Source organism: Phocoena phocoena, chromosome 3, assembly GCF_963924675.1.
Source record: "Phocoena phocoena chromosome 3, mPhoPho1.1, whole genome shotgun sequence".
Classification (NCBI taxonomy): domain Eukaryota; kingdom Metazoa; phylum Chordata; class Mammalia; order Artiodactyla; family Phocoenidae; genus Phocoena; species Phocoena phocoena.
In genome coordinates, this window is record NC_089221.1 from 72,884,977 (window position 1) to 72,902,413 (window position 17,437).

The 17,437-nt window shown below is 36.2% G+C and overlaps 1 protein-coding gene across 2 annotated transcripts in view; it reads left to right on the forward strand.

Annotated features, from left to right (window-relative positions):
• Positions 1 to 364: 364 nt before the first annotated feature.
• The window catches only part of POLR3G (RNA polymerase III subunit G), a 31,566-nt gene continuing 14,493 nt past the window's right edge, over positions 365 to 17,437 (forward strand). For both annotated transcript variants that reach the window (XM_065875153.1, XM_065875154.1), the window contains exons 1-3: positions 365 to 481; positions 2,937 to 3,066; positions 15,171 to 15,227. In XM_065875153.1, the coding sequence (XP_065731225.1) occupies positions 365 to 481; positions 2,937 to 3,066; positions 15,171 to 15,227 (304 nt within the window). The remainder of the gene's footprint in view (positions 482 to 2,936; positions 3,067 to 15,170; positions 15,228 to 17,437) is intronic.

The window sequence follows — 17,437 nt, forward strand, 5'->3', positions numbered from 1 at the left end:
GATCTTGTTGCCAGACCACAGAGAGGTAGAGAGAATTGCATCAGCTGGCTGCACAGCGCTTGGGGCAGCATCGCAAAGGAGCCCCAGGATCAGCCCTCCACCCAGGATCTGGGTGAGGTAGTTGAGCCCATCATCACTTTACTTGCCAAACATGACTAGATGTGACGGGTTCAGGAATCAGTTTATCACATATTTATTTCTTTACAGGTTTTGCTTTCCAAAAGTGTTTTAAATGGGCCATGCTATTTAAGGAGTGGAGTGTATTTTGTTTTAAAATGTTGGTTTCATTTTTCATTTGATCCAGTGAATCTTAATCATTAACAGTGTCTTAATTTGCCCACTTTTTCTGATGTAACTAGTTCTGATGGCTGGGAATAAAGGAAGAGGACGTGCTGCTTACACCTTTAATATTGAGGCAGTTGGATTTAGCAGAGGTGAAAAGTTACCCGATGTAGTATTGAAGCCACCCCCACTATTTCCTGTAAGTACATTAACAGCAAAATGCTCACAGGGTGTTTTTTCATGTTTCAGAGAAAATTTAAATTCTGTATAAGACTTGAATATATGATATCATTATAATATCCTAACTATAAGAAAGTAAAAGAGAGTGTGTCACTTGCCTTTAATTTAAATATTTCCACTGTTCTTTTCTGAAATTTTTCTAATTTTCAAACTGCTTTCTTAAAATACAGAAAACTATATACACCTTTTCCTGAATGTATTCAGTACTTTTTGAACCAAGAAAGAATTTTTTTTCAATCCTTGCATTTTATAATGCTGTTATTGATATATTCCAATATTAAAATAATATCTTTAAAAGTTAAGTCAGGTTTTACAGTGGTCCTCACTTCCCATTGTGCCAGACCTTCACCTAATGATTTTCTTCTCATCTTGTATCTATAGATTTTAATTTTGCTCCCTAGTATACCACTTGACCTTTTACCCACTGAACTTTTTTTTTTTGCTTATTTCCTTATTAAAGTCAATTTTAATTTTGTTACTCTTTCTCAGAATATAAGCATTTCTACTACATTTAGTGTTGCTTTTAAATTTAATGAGTATGCTGCAGACGTAATTGGTGTAATTTTTAATCTAATGTTTTCGCTTTATATTAAGTTTAAAATGTAAGCTTACATTTCCAGATGCACATGTGCTGTAGTATAAAATATGAAAAAAATCATAAATAACCAGATACTCCCTCCAGGAATCTTTTCCCTCTTTTAAAAGGAAACATCCTTTGTTGAAAGATTTATGTAAGTAGAGGACCCTGGATAAATGTATTGGGGATCTAGATGTCTCACATGGGGAGTGTCTACTTTTTGCTCTTTGTATTTTGCCTTTCTGATATTCATTATAGCCTAAAAACAAAGGTAAATATCTCAGGTATAGACATTATGTCACTTAACATTGATTTCTTTTAAAACAAGCTCTTCTGCATGTGTGAGGTTACTTCTAAAGCTTGGGAATATTAGTACATACTGGTTTTTTCTGCATGGAATAAAAATGAAATTCCTTATTACTGGCTAAAAGGCTCTGTCTGATCTGGCCTTACTGATGTCTCTCTGACCCTTTTTCTACCACTGTCCTCATTCCTTAGCCATGCTGATCTCCTTGTTCCCTTAGGCATTTTCCTCTGCTTGTTTCCCTGGAGCCATTGATTTCCCCATTTCTTTGCATGGATGGCTTCGTAATTTTATCCATATCTCTGCTCAAAGATGACTTCCCTGAGAGATCATGCGTGCATACCCTGTCTAGACCAGCCACTTCTAATCTCCACGTACTCCGCTAGTCACTCTTTCTTCTTCCTGGCTTCAGCCCTTCTATTTCACTTATCACTATCTGAAATTATATATTACCTCATTTGTTTACTTATTTTCTCCCCTAGAATGTAAATTCCATGTAGGTAGGAAGTTTGACTAGTTCATCTCCTGTTGTCTAACCCCTTGTGACTTATAGTATGCACTCAATAAATAGTTGTAGAATGAATAAATTCAGAGTGAAATTTTTAAAATGTACCCTATACTTAGCCTGTGAAACCAGAAATATCTTTTTTATGTACCCTGAGGACCCACATTTTAATGAATATATATATTATAAATATATATATATATGTGGGTGTGCATGTAATTTTTAAAAATTGAAGATACAGATTCAAATTTCTGCTTTGCCACTTTTATGCTATATGGGCATATAGATTGTTCATTTCTCAGTTTCCTCACTGTAAAAAGGGAGATATTGATACTTTAGATGAGTTCATGGATTTTGAATATTGAGTACATCTAGGTTGTAGTATGTAGTAACCAGTTGTTAAATGGTAACTGCTACTACTTTTTTTTTTTTTTTTTTGCGGTACGCGGGCCTCTCACTGTTGTGGCCTCTCCCATTGCAGAGCACAGGCTCCGGACGCGCAGGCTCAGCGGCCGTGGCTCACGGGCCCAGCCGCTCCGCGGCATGTGGGATCTTCCCAGACCGGGGCACGAACCCGTGTCCCCTGCATCGGCAGGCGGACTCTCAACCACTGCGCCACCAGGGAAGCCCCTACTTTTTTTTTTTTAATGCTGCTGCTCCCACCAATACCACCACCACTGACTGAGGTTAATAGGAGACTAGAGCAGCTGCTTTTATTTGGGTGCCTTGATTGTTAAAATATAGAATCACAGTCAACAGACTATATGGCAAAATGATTATTGGTGTGATCAGTAGAAAAATTAGGGCAGGTAGGAAAACTAAGTGTCTTTTCTACTTCTAAAAGAAGAGCAAAATAGGAGATGGGTGAAAGGTTTAATAGATTATAAAAGCTTAAAATCTTTTAAGTTGATGGTAAAACTTAATACCTGTAAAATGTAGTTTTTCAATAAAACATTTTTCAGAATATAGACAAAAAGGATATTAAAATATTTAATTTATTTTTAAAAGTTGCCTCTTAATTTAAACAGGATACAGATTATAAACCAGTGCCACTGAAAACAGGAGAGGGTGAAGATTATGTGCTGGCCCTGAAACAGGAGTTGAGAGAAACAGTGAAAAGAATGCCTTATTTTGTAGAAACACCTGAAGAAAAACAAGGTGCGTATTGGACTCTTTATGTGGTTCACTGTCTACAGATGAAGTAGTGTTTCAGCATAAGATATATGACCTTTAAAGCTGATTGATTTGATTCAGTCAGAAATTTCAATCAACTACCTTGAAAAAGCATATTTATGTTGATTTAGCAGAAAATATATTTTAAACTTTTTGATATTTTATTTTTTAAATTATCTTTCAAAATAGAAGTTTTATATGTTCAGTGAAATTTATGAAAAACAGAAGTATTAAGAAAGTAAGAATCACCTGTATTCCTTATGTCTGGAGAACTACTATTAATATTTTATTATATATTCCAGATTTTTCTTCTGTGTGTATATTCCTTTTATAAAATTGGATTCATATTACTTTGTATCTTCCTTTTTCACTCAATAGCATATTACTAGCATTGTCACATATTCTTTTTTAGTTAATTTTTATTGGAGTATAGTTGATTTACAATGTTGTGTTAGTTTCAGGTGTACAGCAAAGTGAATCAGTTATACATATACATATATCCACTCTTTTTTAGCTTCTATTCCCATATAGGTCATTACAGAGTATTGAGTAAAGTTCCCTGTGCTATACAGTAGGTTCTTATTAGTTATCTATTTTATCCACATATTCTTAGCATTCTTAGAAAATATGATATTTGATGACTATGTGGTATTCCATTGTGTGGATATAACATTATTAATTGTAACTAGTTCCCTGCTGTAAGATTTAAGATTGTTTCTAGTTTTTTTTCCTCATATCTATGAGTACTATCCTTATATGTAAATCTTTGATCAGGTCTCTGATTATTTAATATTTTGGTTAAAATTTTTGAAAGGCTTGACTGTATTTTGGCTTACCATTTATCAGATATAAAATATAAAATATGTATTCACTGGTTATGCCAAGGACAGAGAGGAGAAATTACAGTTGGAGAAGGCTTGACAGTCTCAGACTGGAAGTGCAAAGTGGTTTTAGAGGAAGAGAACACATTCCTGAGTAGTTATTTAGCACAGTAGAACTATATTGATTTTCAGTTTCTGCCCCTGAATGTTGAAATTAGAGAGATCGATACCATCCTTGAGTTCTCAAAACAACATCATTAAAACATGAGAAATTCATATAGTATCATTTCATTCCATTAGTATTAAAAATGCATACCCTTTCCCTCATTCTAAAAGATTTAGATTGGATAAGAATCAAAAAGGAAGGCTTATATAGTAATATTACACATGCTTATAATTGTAAGAAGCATTTTAGACAAGTTTATTTAATTTTTCAAAACATAGCTTCTTGAAGTTATGTAATAAATGGTTTGATATTTTTACCTCAAAAATACTGAATTTTTTTACTTTCATGATTATGTTGCATGCTTTTCTCTATTTGAGTTTAAAAATGAAATTAAATCTCATTTTAAAGATTTAAATAAGTAAGATTAAATGAACTAATAAATATTCAATCTTAGTGAATAGTGTAGGATATACTTTAGGCTTTTTAAAATTAGTCTCTTCTCTAGATTATGGGATGTACTTACTTAAATGTGGTTGTTATTAAAGTACATGTCCAAATTAAAAGTATGTCATACCATGGAAACATTTATTTGAGTCTTTTAAACCAGGAACATAATTTTGTTCATGGTTTCGGAGAGCAGCTGGCTTATACCTGGATCAAGACGGTTTTTACCTTTTTTTTTTTTTTTTTTTTTTTTTTTTTTTTTGTGGTATGTGGGCCTCTCACTGTTGTGGCCTCTCCCGTTGCGGAGCACAGGCTCCGGACACACGGGCTCAGTGGCCATGGCTCACAGGCCCAGGCACTCCGTGGCATGTGGAAGCTTCTCAGACCAGGACATGAACCCGTGTCCCCTGCATCAGCAGGCAGACTCTCAACCACTGCGCCACCTGGGAATCCCGGATCTTTACCTTTGATAACTGCATAATAAAGTATTTAAATATATAAGGAATCTTTTGTTACTGTTCCAGAAGAAACCTCTTGCATAGAATTTTCTAAATTGATGCAAGTATATTCTCTTTGAATATACTCATGTTTACCTCTCTTTCCTGATATAATGTGTTATTAAAAAAAACTATGGTTGAAAGTAAAGGCTTTTTGGGTTGGGGCATGACCTCGGCTGACCTGCACTCTGAGCCTCCATTTACCACATGTAAAAGGCACACAAGGCCCAGGGCACTGCCTAGAGGCACATGGAGGAAGGAGGGTTGGTGCAGAGCCGGAAGAGCATGCAGCCGGTGGTGGTGGGGGTGGTGTCGCGGCTCCTACAAAGGCACAGAGCATGTCACTAAGCTGAGATTCTGTGGCTGAGACCGCTGTTAAGAGCCTTCTGGCATTACTAATATCAGAGCCCTGTGGCTGACACTGTCTTGGTGCTCTGGCTGGGTGTCAGGCCTGTGCCTCTGAGGTGGGAGAGCCAAGTTCAGGACACTGGTCCAACAGAGACCTCCCGGCTCCAGGTAATATCAACCAGTGAAAGCTCTCCCAGAGATCTCCATCTCAACACTAAGATCCAGCTCTACTCAACGAACAGCAAGCTATGGTGCTGGACACCCTATGCCAAACAACTAGCAAGACAGGAACACAACCCCACCCATTAGCAGAGAGGCTGCCTAAAATCATAATAAGGTCACAGACACCCCAAAACACACCACCAGACACGGTCCTGCCCACCAGAAAGACAAGATCCAGCCTTATCCACCAGAACACAGGCACCAGTCGCCTCACCGGGAAGCCTACACAGCCCACTGAACCAACCTTCGCCACTGGGGGCAGACACCAAAAACAACGGGAACTACGAACCTGCAGCCTGTGAAAAGGAGATCCTAAACACAGTAAGTTAAATAAAATGAGAAGACAGAGAAACACACAGCAGATGAAGGAGCAAGATAAAAACCCGCCAGACCAAACAAATGAGGAAATAGGCAGTCTACCTGAAAAAGAATTCAAAATCATGATAGTAAAGATGATCCAAAATCTTGGAAAAAGAATGGAGAAAATACAAGAAACATTTAACAAGGACCTAGAAGAACTAAAGAGCAAACAAACAATGATGAACAACACAATAAATAAAATTAAAAATTCTCTAGAAGGAATCAATAGCACAATAACTGAGGCAGAAGAACAGATAAGAGACCTGGAAGATAGAATAGTGGAAATAACTACCACAGAGCAGAATAAAGAAAAAAGAATGAAAAGAATTGAGGACAGTCTCAGAGACCTCTGGGACAACATTAAACGCACTAACATTCAAATTATAAGGATCCCAGAAGAAGAAGAGAAAAAGAAAGGGACTGAGAAAATATTTGAAGAGATTACAGTTGAAAACTTCCCGAATATAGGAAAGGAAATAGTCAATTAAGTCCAGGAAGCACAGAGAGTCCCATACAAGATAAATCCAAGGAGAAACATGCCAAGACACATATTAATCAAACTATCAAAAATTAAATACAAAGAAAAAATGTTAAAAGCAGCAAGGGAAAAGGAACAGATAATATACAAGGGAATCCCCATTAGGTTAACAGCTCATCCTTCAGCAGAAATTCTGAAAGCCAGAAGGGAGTGGCAGGACATATTTAAAGTGATGAAAGGGAAAAACTTACACCCAAGATTACTCTACCCAGATTCAATGGAGAAATTAAAAGCTTTACAGACAAGCAAAAGCTAAAAGAATTCAGCACCACCAAACCAGCTGTACAACAAACACTAAAAGAACTTCTCTAGGCAGGAAACAAAAGAGATGAAGACCTATAATAACAAACCCCAAACAATTTAGAAAATGGTAATAGGAACATACATATCAATAACTACCCTAAATGTAAATGGATTAAATGCTCCAACCAAAAGACATAGACTGACTGAATGGATACAAAAACAAGACCCATATGTATGCTGTCTACAAGAGACCCACTTCACACCTAGGGACACATACAGACTGAAAGTGAAGGGATGGAAAGATATTCCATGCAAATGGAAACCAAAAGAAAGGTGGAGTAGCAATTCTCATATCAGACAAAATAGACTTCAAAATAAAGACTATTACAAGAGACAAAGAAAGACACTACATAATGATCCAGAGATCAACCCAAGAAGGTATAATAATCGTAACTATTTACGCACCCAACATAGGAGCACCTCAATACAAAGGCAAATGCTAACAGCCATAAAAGGGGAAATCGACAGTAACACAATCATAGTAGAGGACTTTAACACCCCACTTTCACCAATGGACAGATCATCCAAGATGAAAATAAATAAGGAAACACAGCTTTAAATGACACATTAAACAAGACAGACTTAATTGATATTTATAGGACATTCCATCCAAAAACAACAGAATACACTTTCTTCTTAAGTGCTCATGGAACATTCTCCAGGATAGATCATATCTTGGGTCACAAATCAAGCCTTGGTAAGTTTAAGAAAATTAAAATTGTATCAAGTATCTTTTCCGACGACAACGCTGTGAGACTAGATATCAGCTACAGGAAAAAATCTGTAAAAACTACAAACATATGGAGACTAAACAATATACTACTTAATAACCAAGAGATCACTGAAGAAATCAAAGAGGAAATCAAAAAATACCTAGAAACAAATGACAATGAAAACACGATGACCCAAAACCTATGGGATGCAGCAAAAGCAGTTCTAAGAGGGAAGTTTATACCAATACAATCCTACCTCAAGAAACAAGAAAAATCCCAAATAAACAACCTAACCTTTCTCCTAAAGCCGTTAAAGAAAGAACAAAAAACCCCAAAGTTAGCAGAAGGAAAGAAGTCATAAAGATCAGATCAGAAATAAATGAAAAAGAAATGATGAAAACAATAGCAAAGATCAATAAAACTAAAAGCTGGTTCTTTGAAAAGATAAACAAAATTGATAAACCATTGGCCAGACTCATCAAGAAAAAAAAGACTCAAATCAATAGAATTAGAAATGAAAAGGAGGAGTAACAACTGACACTGCAGAAATACAAAGAATCATGAGATTACTACAAGCAACTATATGCCAATAAAATGGCCAACCTGGAAGAAATGGACAAATTCTTAGAAAAGCACAACCTTCTGAGACTGAAGCAGGACGAAACAGAAAATGTAAACAGCAATCACAAGCACTGAAATTGAGACTGTGATTAAAATCTTCCAACAAACAAAAGCCCAGGACCAGATGGCTTCACAGGCGAATTGTATCAAACATTTAGAGAAGAGCTAACACCTATCCTTCTCAAACTCTTCCAAAATATAGCAGAGGGAGGAACAAACTCATTCTATGAGGCCACCATCACCCTGATACTAAAACCAGACAAAGATGTCACAGAGGAAGAAAACTATAGACCAGTATCACTGATGAACATAGATGCAAAAATCCTCAACAAAACACTAGCAAACAGAATCCAACAGCACATTGAAAGGATCATACACCATGGTGAAGTGGGGTTTATCCCAGGAATGCAAGGATTCTTCAATATATGCAAATCATACACCATACTAACCAATTGAAGGAGAAAAACCATATGATCATCTCAATAGATGCAGAAAAAGCTTTTGACAAAATTCAACACCCATTTATGATAAAAACCCTCCAGAAAGTAGGCATAGAGGGAACTTACCTCAACATAATAAAGGCCATATATGACAAACCCACAGCCAGCATCATTCTCAATGGTGAAAAACTGAAACCATTTCCTCTAAGATCAGGAACAAGACAAGGTTTGTCCACTCTCACCACTGTTATTCAACATAGTTTTGGAAGTTTTAGCCACAGCAATCAGAGAAGGAAAAGAAATAAAAGGAATCCAAATTGGAAAAGAAGTAAAACTGTCACTGTTAAAAAAAGAAACAAAAACAAAACTGTCACTGTTTGCAGATGACATGATAATATACATGGAGAATCCTAAAGATGCTACCAGAAAACTACAGCTAATCAATGAATTTGGTAAAGTAGCAGGATACAATTTAATGCACAGAAATCTCTTGCATTTGTATATACTAATGATGAAAAATCTGAAAGAGGAATTAGAGAAACACTCCCATTTACCACTGTAACAAAAAGAATAAAATACCTACCAATAAACCTACCTAAGGAGACAAAAGACCTGTATGCAGAAAACTATAAGACGCTGATGAAAGATATTAAAGATGATACAAACAGATCAAGAGATATACCATGTTCTTCGATTGAAGAATCAACATTGTGAAAATGACTATACTACCCAAAGCAGTCTACAGATTCAATGCAATCTCTATCAAACTTCCAATGGCATTTTTCACAGAACTAGAACAAAAAATTTTACAATTTGTATGGAAACACAGGAGACCCCGGAATAGCCAAAACGATCTTGAGAAAGAAAAATGGAGCTGGAGGAATCAGGCTCCCGGGCTTCACACTATACTACAGAGCTACAGAAATCAAGACAGTATGGTACTGGCACAGAAACAGAAATATAGATCAGTGGAACAGGATAGAAAGCCCAGAGATTAACCCACACAACTATAGTCGCCTTATTTTTGATAAAGGAGGCAAGAATATACAATGGAGAAAAGACAGCCTCTTCAATAAGTGGTGCTGGGAAAACTGGACAACTACATGTAAAAGAATGAAATTACAACACTCCCTGACACCATACACAAAAATAAGCTCAAAAATGGATTAACGACCTAAATGTAAGGCCAGACACTATAAAACTCTTAGACGAAAACATAGGCAGAACACTGTATGACATAAATCACAGTAAGATCCTTTCTGACCCACCTCCTAGAGAAATGGAAATAAAAACAAAAATAAACAAATGGGACGTAATGAAACTTAAAAGCTTTTTCACAGCAAAGGAAAACATAAACAAGACGAAAAGACAGCCCTCAGAATGGGAGAAAATATTTGCAAATGAAGCAACTGACAAAGGATTAATCTCCAGAATTTACAAGCAGCTCATGCAGTTCAGTATCAAAGAAACAAACAACCCAATCCAAAAATGGGTAGAAGACCTAAATAGACATTTCTCCAAAGAAGATATAAATATTGAAAACAAACATATGAAAGAATGCTCAACATCACTAATCATTAGAGAAATGCAAATCAAAACTACAATGAGGTATCACCTCTCAACAGTCAGAATGGCCATCATCAAAAAATCTACAAGCAATAAATGCTGGAGAGGGTGTGGAGAAAAGGGAGCCCTCTTGCACTGTTGGTGGGAATGTAAATTGCTACAGCCACTATTGAGAACAGTATGGAGGTTCCTTAAAAAAACTACAAATAGAACTACCATATGACCCAGCAATCCCACTACTGGGCTTATACCCTGAGAAAACTATAATTCAAAAAGAATCATGTACCACAATGTTCATCGCAGCTCTATTTGCAATAGCCAGAACATGGAAGCAACCTAAGTGTCCATCGACAGATGAATGGATAAAGAAGATGTGGCCCATATATACAATGGAATATTACTCAGCATAAAAAGAGATGAAATTGAGTTATTTGTAGTGAGGTGGATGGACCTAGAGTCTGTCATACAGAGTGAAGTCAGAAAGAGAAAAACAAATACCTTATGCTAACACGTATATATAGAATCTAAAAAAAAAAAAGTTCTGAAGAACATAGGGGCAGTACAGGAATAAAGATGCAGACATAGAGAATGGACTTGAGTGTTGAGGACACGAGGAGGGGGAAGGGTAAGCTGGGACGAAGTGAGAGAGTGGCATGGACTTATATATACTACCAAATGTAAAATAGATAGCTAGTGGGAAGCAGCCCCATAGCACAGGGAGATCAGCTCGTTGCTTTGTGACCACCTAGAGGGATGTGATGGGAGGGTAGGAGGGAGATGCAAGAGGGAGGAGATCTGGGGATATATGTATATGTATAGCTGATTCACTTTGTTATACAGCAGAAACTAAGACACCATTGTAAAGCAATTTATACTTCAATAAAGATGTTAAAATAAATAAAGAAATAGATTAATAAATAAAAAGAAAGTAAAGCATTTTAAAAATACATAATATATATATGTGAGTACAGGTTTATATACACTCTATATATACATTATATATATATACACACAGACATACACACACACATATAGTGTGCGTATACACACCTTGAATGGAAAAGAATTGGCCAGACTGAATAGAAGTACACAACTGTCATAGGGAGCCATATTCTAGATAGTGTTCCATCTCTGTATGTTCACCAGCCTTCTCTCATCACTCACTACCTATGTGCTTTAGGAAAGAGAGATTTATGGACTAATGTAAAGAACTAAAGCTGTACAGACTTTGACAAATAAGGTAGGAGATCTCTTCCTGATCATCAAATGGCTGGTGGCTCTGGGCACTGAGATTTGTTCACAAAGAACGGAGGGCACAGAAGAAACATATTTCATGTTGTGATAGATTCAAGGTTTGTTTATAGTGTTCTGAGGTAGAATTATAGAAATGATTGGTAGTTTCTCTGCAATGAAATTTATTATTTTTTAATAAAGAGAAATGAATCAATGAATTTTATTATTTTAATGAGTTTTAGCTGCAAAGGTGCATAGACAGCATTTGGTCCAGTGGTTCCCAGCTCAGGTTCCTGAACCACTGGGGTCCTCTGAGCTAGAAACAGGGGTGACAGTGGTGATGGTTCTGTAAGCCATTTTCAGAAGCTTAATGGAAATCATACGTTTACCTGCATTATGACCACAAGGTCTGTTATTGAACAAATGGAGTTTGTTTGGTTTATTAACTCTCAATATACTGTCAGGGTCCATTTTAATGTTTTAGTTTCTTTTTGAGCAGTTCTTACTATTTTATGTAATGATTTATATTCATTACTTATTTTTTCATAGACATCTTCCAAAGAACAAAGAGAATTTGCTTTAGAAAAGAAAAAAAATTCATATTATCTTAGCATTACCATACTGGTCAATTGGACCGCTTCATAAATCTAAAATACATTTTGGAACCTTAGTGATCTTATTTTTCTTGCCTCTTGAAATATTTTGCTGTTTCATCATCAGAGATATTATTTCATCACTTTTCATTAACTGTTCTCTGCTATGAACTGATGAATCAATGAGTAAACAATATATCTCTAAGAATGAAAAGGACATATGGTATTTTCATACAGTTAATCTTTCGCATAATATTTTGTGATAGGAACCTTGAAAATTCAGTTTGCTAAAATGACGTGACCATATTTTTTTTCTTTTTTGATGGTATTTATATAACAAATTTTATTTCATATAGTTGGTAACAAGACAACTGCTGAAGGCAAAGGCAAAGACAAAGATGATTGAAAGGAAATAGATTATGTAGAAATGAAACAATTTATTGGATTGATCACATTAATTGGTAATTATAAATTTAATAATGAAAATGTTTTACAATTATAGATCAAAGAAGATGGCTCTGCCATCCTCTCTTCAACAAAAGTGTGAGCCATAACAGTTTTTTAAAGTGTTACATTTTGATGATGCAAATACAAGAAGAATTGGAAGTAATGATAAGCTAAAACCTATTAATAGAAATGTATTTGTAATCTAGAATCACTTGGGTGGTGCAGGTGTGAGAAAAAACAGAAATAATCAGTTAGAATTTATTAAAGATGTATTTGAAATCTGGAATCAGGATATATGAAGTGCTTATATTTAAGGCTTGTACATGACAAATTCATGATGCACAGTTAGCTGCATTCAAAGGATGTAGCCCATTTTGGGTGAATATACCTTCAAAACCAGGAAAATAGTGGAGTATAATGAGTTTACTATACTTTGTTATTAAATTTCCCAGTAATTAATTTTCTTTCTTTTTAAATAACAGCTTTATTGAGATAAAATTCACATATCTAAAATATACTTTTTAAACTATTTCAGTGCCTTTGAGTGTACTCACAGAATTGTGCTACCAACAGTGCTATCTAATTTTTAGAACTTGTTCATCATCCTGAAGAGATACCCCCATACCCATTAGTATCACTCCCCATTGTCCCCTCCCCCCCTCAGCCCATGGCAACCAGTAATCTGCTTTGTCTTTAGTGATTTGTCTGTTCTAGACATTTCATATAAATGGAATCATAATATGTGTTCTTTTGTGACTGATTACTTTCACTTAACATAATGTTTTCAGGGTTCATACATAGTAAACCATGTATCAGTGTTTCATTCCTTTTTATGGTTGAATTATATTCCATTATATGTGTATACCACATTTTGTTCATTCGTCAGTTGATGGACATTTGGGTCAGTTCCACATTGGGGCTACCATGAATAAAGCTGCTATGAACATTCATATACATGTTGTTGGGTGGACATATGTCACTTTTATTGTGTACATATCTAGGGTCATATGGTAACTCTTTATTTTACATTTTGAGGAATTGCCAAAATGTTTTCTGAAGTGGTTGCACCATTTTACATTACCAAAAATGTATAAGGGTTCCAATTTCTCTACATCCTTGTTAACACTTATTACTATCTTTTTAGTTCTAGCCATCTAACTGGGTATAAAGTGGTAGCTTATTGTAGTTTTGGTTGGAATTTCCCTAATGACTAATGATGTTGAACATCTTAGCATGTGCTTTTTGTCCACGTATATCTTCTTTGGAGAAACGTCTATTTGTATCCTTTGCTTTTTTAAATTGAATTCCAGTAGTTGGTTTTCAACATCTCTTATTCTTCTGTAAATTATTTGAAAGTAACTTAAAAATATAAAAATGGTTCGTTGGTAGTAACCGTTATTATTAATAAATGGTAATAATTTTTTCTTGGTAAACTGAGGGTTAAATTTTTTCAAAATATAAAATCTGTTTTGGAGAAAAATTTAAAATGCAGATGCTGGGAATCTCTCATTTGCCTTCTCTTTACAGATGAAAAACTTGAGAGCAAGATTGAAGTCAAACAGTTAAATATCTAGAAAAACCTTGTCTCTTAGTTTCTGATCTACTCTTTATTTTAGTTATCTTTGTCTAACACCATGGTCTTAGTATTATTTAGTGTACAATATTATATGTTACAGGTGTACAATATAGTGATTCACAATTTTTAAAGTTTACACTTCATTTATAGTTATTATAAAATATTTACTATATTCCCTGTGTTGTACAATATATCCCTGTAGCTTATTTTATACCTAATAGTTTGTACCTCTTAATCCCCTACCGCTGTATTGCCCCTACCCACCTCCCTCTCCCCACTCATAACCACTAGTTTGTTCCCTGTATCTGTGAGTCTGTGGAAGCATTTTTTTTAACATGGAAGAAAAATCAGTGTCTACTTGGGTCTTGATTTTTATATTTTCATCTTTTATATTACCGTCTGCTTTTCATGACTATCCTCCTAAACCAGTTTTTATGATGAACCATGGTTTCAAGCTATTGTATAATGGTGTCACTTGCTAATTTGTGCTGTTGGGAAAAGGTTTGAGCCCTCATCGAGGGAACTTCTTGTGGCAAAGTGGGCAAAGCAGAACAAGAGCCACAGCCACAGTCCCGTTTTTGGTGAGCTCGTAAGGTCCCTGCAGAGTTCTCAGCAGTGACATGGAAGGCTTGCAGCTTGCTCATTCATGCCCCATCAAGTCCAGCCTTGCCCACTCCTACCCTTTTCCGCATTCTCTTCCCCAATGGATTGTGACAAGTAGCTCACTGAGAAGCCTAAGTAAATGTGTGTATTAAGCATTTGCTTACCTTACTGGAGGTAAGCAAACGGCCCTCCATCCTCACTTAGATACTTAATACCTTCCAGTTATACAAGGTTTAGAGATTGGGAGCTGGAGGCCAGTGTCACGAGAAGAAAATAGAAGATGCCAAGTAGACCCCCTGCCCTTATGTGTAAGTGGCTTCCTGACTTGCATTTGGGCTTTTGTGAATTTTCTTAGAGATGAGTCAGATTGTCTGATTCTAAGAACCATAATTAGGGTTTAGGTCTCTGCTCACCCCCAGTCATTCATACCCAGGTGCTTCTTGCCACTTCCCTAAACATGTAATACTCATTGAACTGTTCAGTATGTGTCCAGGGACACATTGTGGAGAAATGTAAGAAACTCCCTGTATGTGAAATAAAAGATGTTACCTGGTGTTTTCAATTATTTTAAAATTTGTTTTTTCTATCTTTTTTCTAGATATTGAAAGATATAGTAAAAGATATATGAAGGTGTACAAAGAAGAGTGGATACCAGGTAATTGTAAAACTGAAAATGTTAAAATAATCTTTAAAGGCTATCTCCCTACCCCATATTTTTTAGGACAAATTTTGTATTTTCACCATAGGAAAATAGAGTCTGGCTCTTTTCCTATAATTAATTAGCAACATATATCTTTTGAAAACTAAGATGAAACGATTTTTATATTGTAACACAGAAGGGTTGAAGTGTTTTTTTGGAAATTCTTAGGATACTTTGGGTTTTTTTTATAAACTGGGGCTCACCAGAACCATTGGGTTTTCCATTTCCTTTTGCCACAATCACAGTTTTAGTCTCTAATACCTGTGCTGTGCACCTGTGTGATTTTATAGCTTCTGAGGAGAAGCAAGTCTATTTTTATGAATATTTTAAGCCAAGTTTGTGTAACTTCCTTTCTTTCCAGCAGGCATAGACTCTTTTTGATTGTTAAGATGCCTTTTTAACAGAACCATACCTAAGAGTTTTTTTTTTTCAACATTCACAAAATTGCCTTGGATAGAGACAAGGTGAAAGGGGGCTGCAGAGAACTCATCCAGTTCATTCATTTTATAGAAAATTAACAGTTGCCATAGAAATGAAGAGACCTGTCAGGATGACATGGACCATACTTCTAAAACCCAGGTCTCCTCATTTTAACTCACTTTCCTTTGACATCTCTGTCCTTGGTGTGTTATAGAAACTGCCTGTATGTAAATGCATAAGTTGCATTTACAGCATTATTGTTTTCCTGACTTACAGTGCTTTCTTTTCAGTGCTGATTATTGATAAGGTTGTGTCCCTCTGAAAACACTGTCTTAGGTCTCTCATTTCTTCTACTTCATAAACATTCATCTCTAAATGATTCTCTTTAAATACTTTCTCATGATCACCTGTGTATTGTTTATAAAAAGAAAAATATTTAAAGCAAAATTTATTAATTCAGCTAAAATAGCTTAAGATATAAATGTTTTCTGCAAAAGACACTGAGTTTTTCTTTTATTAGCAGGCAGCATTTTTTTTTTTTTTTTTTTGCAGTACGTGGGCCTCTCACTGCTGTGGCCTCTCCCGTTGTGGAGCACAGGCTCCGGACGCTCAGGCTCAGCGACCATGGCTCACGGGCCCAGCCGCTCTGCGGCGTGTGGGGTCCTCCCGGACCGGGGCACGAACCCGTGTCCCCTGCATCAGCAGGCGAACTCTCAACCACTGCGCCACCAGGGAAGCCCTAGCAGGCAGCATTTTTATCTATTTTCATGTTGCATCATTTTTCTGATTAAGCTTAAAAATGAAAAGGAAGTGACAAATTAAAGGAATTGTTTAATTAATGCAGGCAAAATTATTAATTGGAGGGAATTTACTTTTCCATAGCTATTTGTATTTTTAATTTAAAATTTTTCCTATAATTATTAGAATTGTTTATTTAGTTTTGCATGTATTAGGATTGTGATCACATATTTTAACTTTTGAAAAAAAATTTTATTACATAAGAAATACATATCAGGGCTTCCCTGGTGGTGCAGTGGTTAAGAATCCGCCTGCCGATGCAATGGACACGGGTTCGTGCCCTAGTCCGGGAGGATCCCACATGCCGTGGAGCGGCTGGGCATGTGGGCTGTGGCTGCTGAGCTTGTACATACGGAGCCTGTGCTCCGCAACGGGAGAGGCCACAACAGTGAGAGGCCTGCGTACCACAGAAAAAAAAAAAAAAAAGAAATACATATCAACTACAGGGCTTCCCTGGTGGCACAGTGTTAAGAATCCGCCTGCCAATGCAGGGGACACGGGTTTGAGCCCTGGTGTGGGAGAAGCCCACATGCCACGGAGCAACTAAGCCCATGCGCCGCAACTACTGAGCCTGTGCTCTAGAGCCCACGAGCTACAACTACTGAGCCCACAAGCCTAGAGCCCATGCTCCGAAACAAGAGAAGCCACCACAATGAGAAACCTACACACCGCAACGAAGAGTAGCCCCCACTCACCACAACTAGAGAGAGCCGGCGTGCAGTAATGAAGACCCAATGCAGCCAAAAATAAATAAGTTAAATAAATAAATTTTTTAAAAAATACATATCAACTACAGAAAACTTATAAAATACAGAGTAGTTAAATAAATAACAGTTAAGAAAAACAGCTGTAATCCTAACACTCGCAAGGAATTACTGTAATATTTTGTCCCCAACCTAGAGCTTTCTCTGCACAAATGTATATAAAAATATTTATATGGTAGGTTT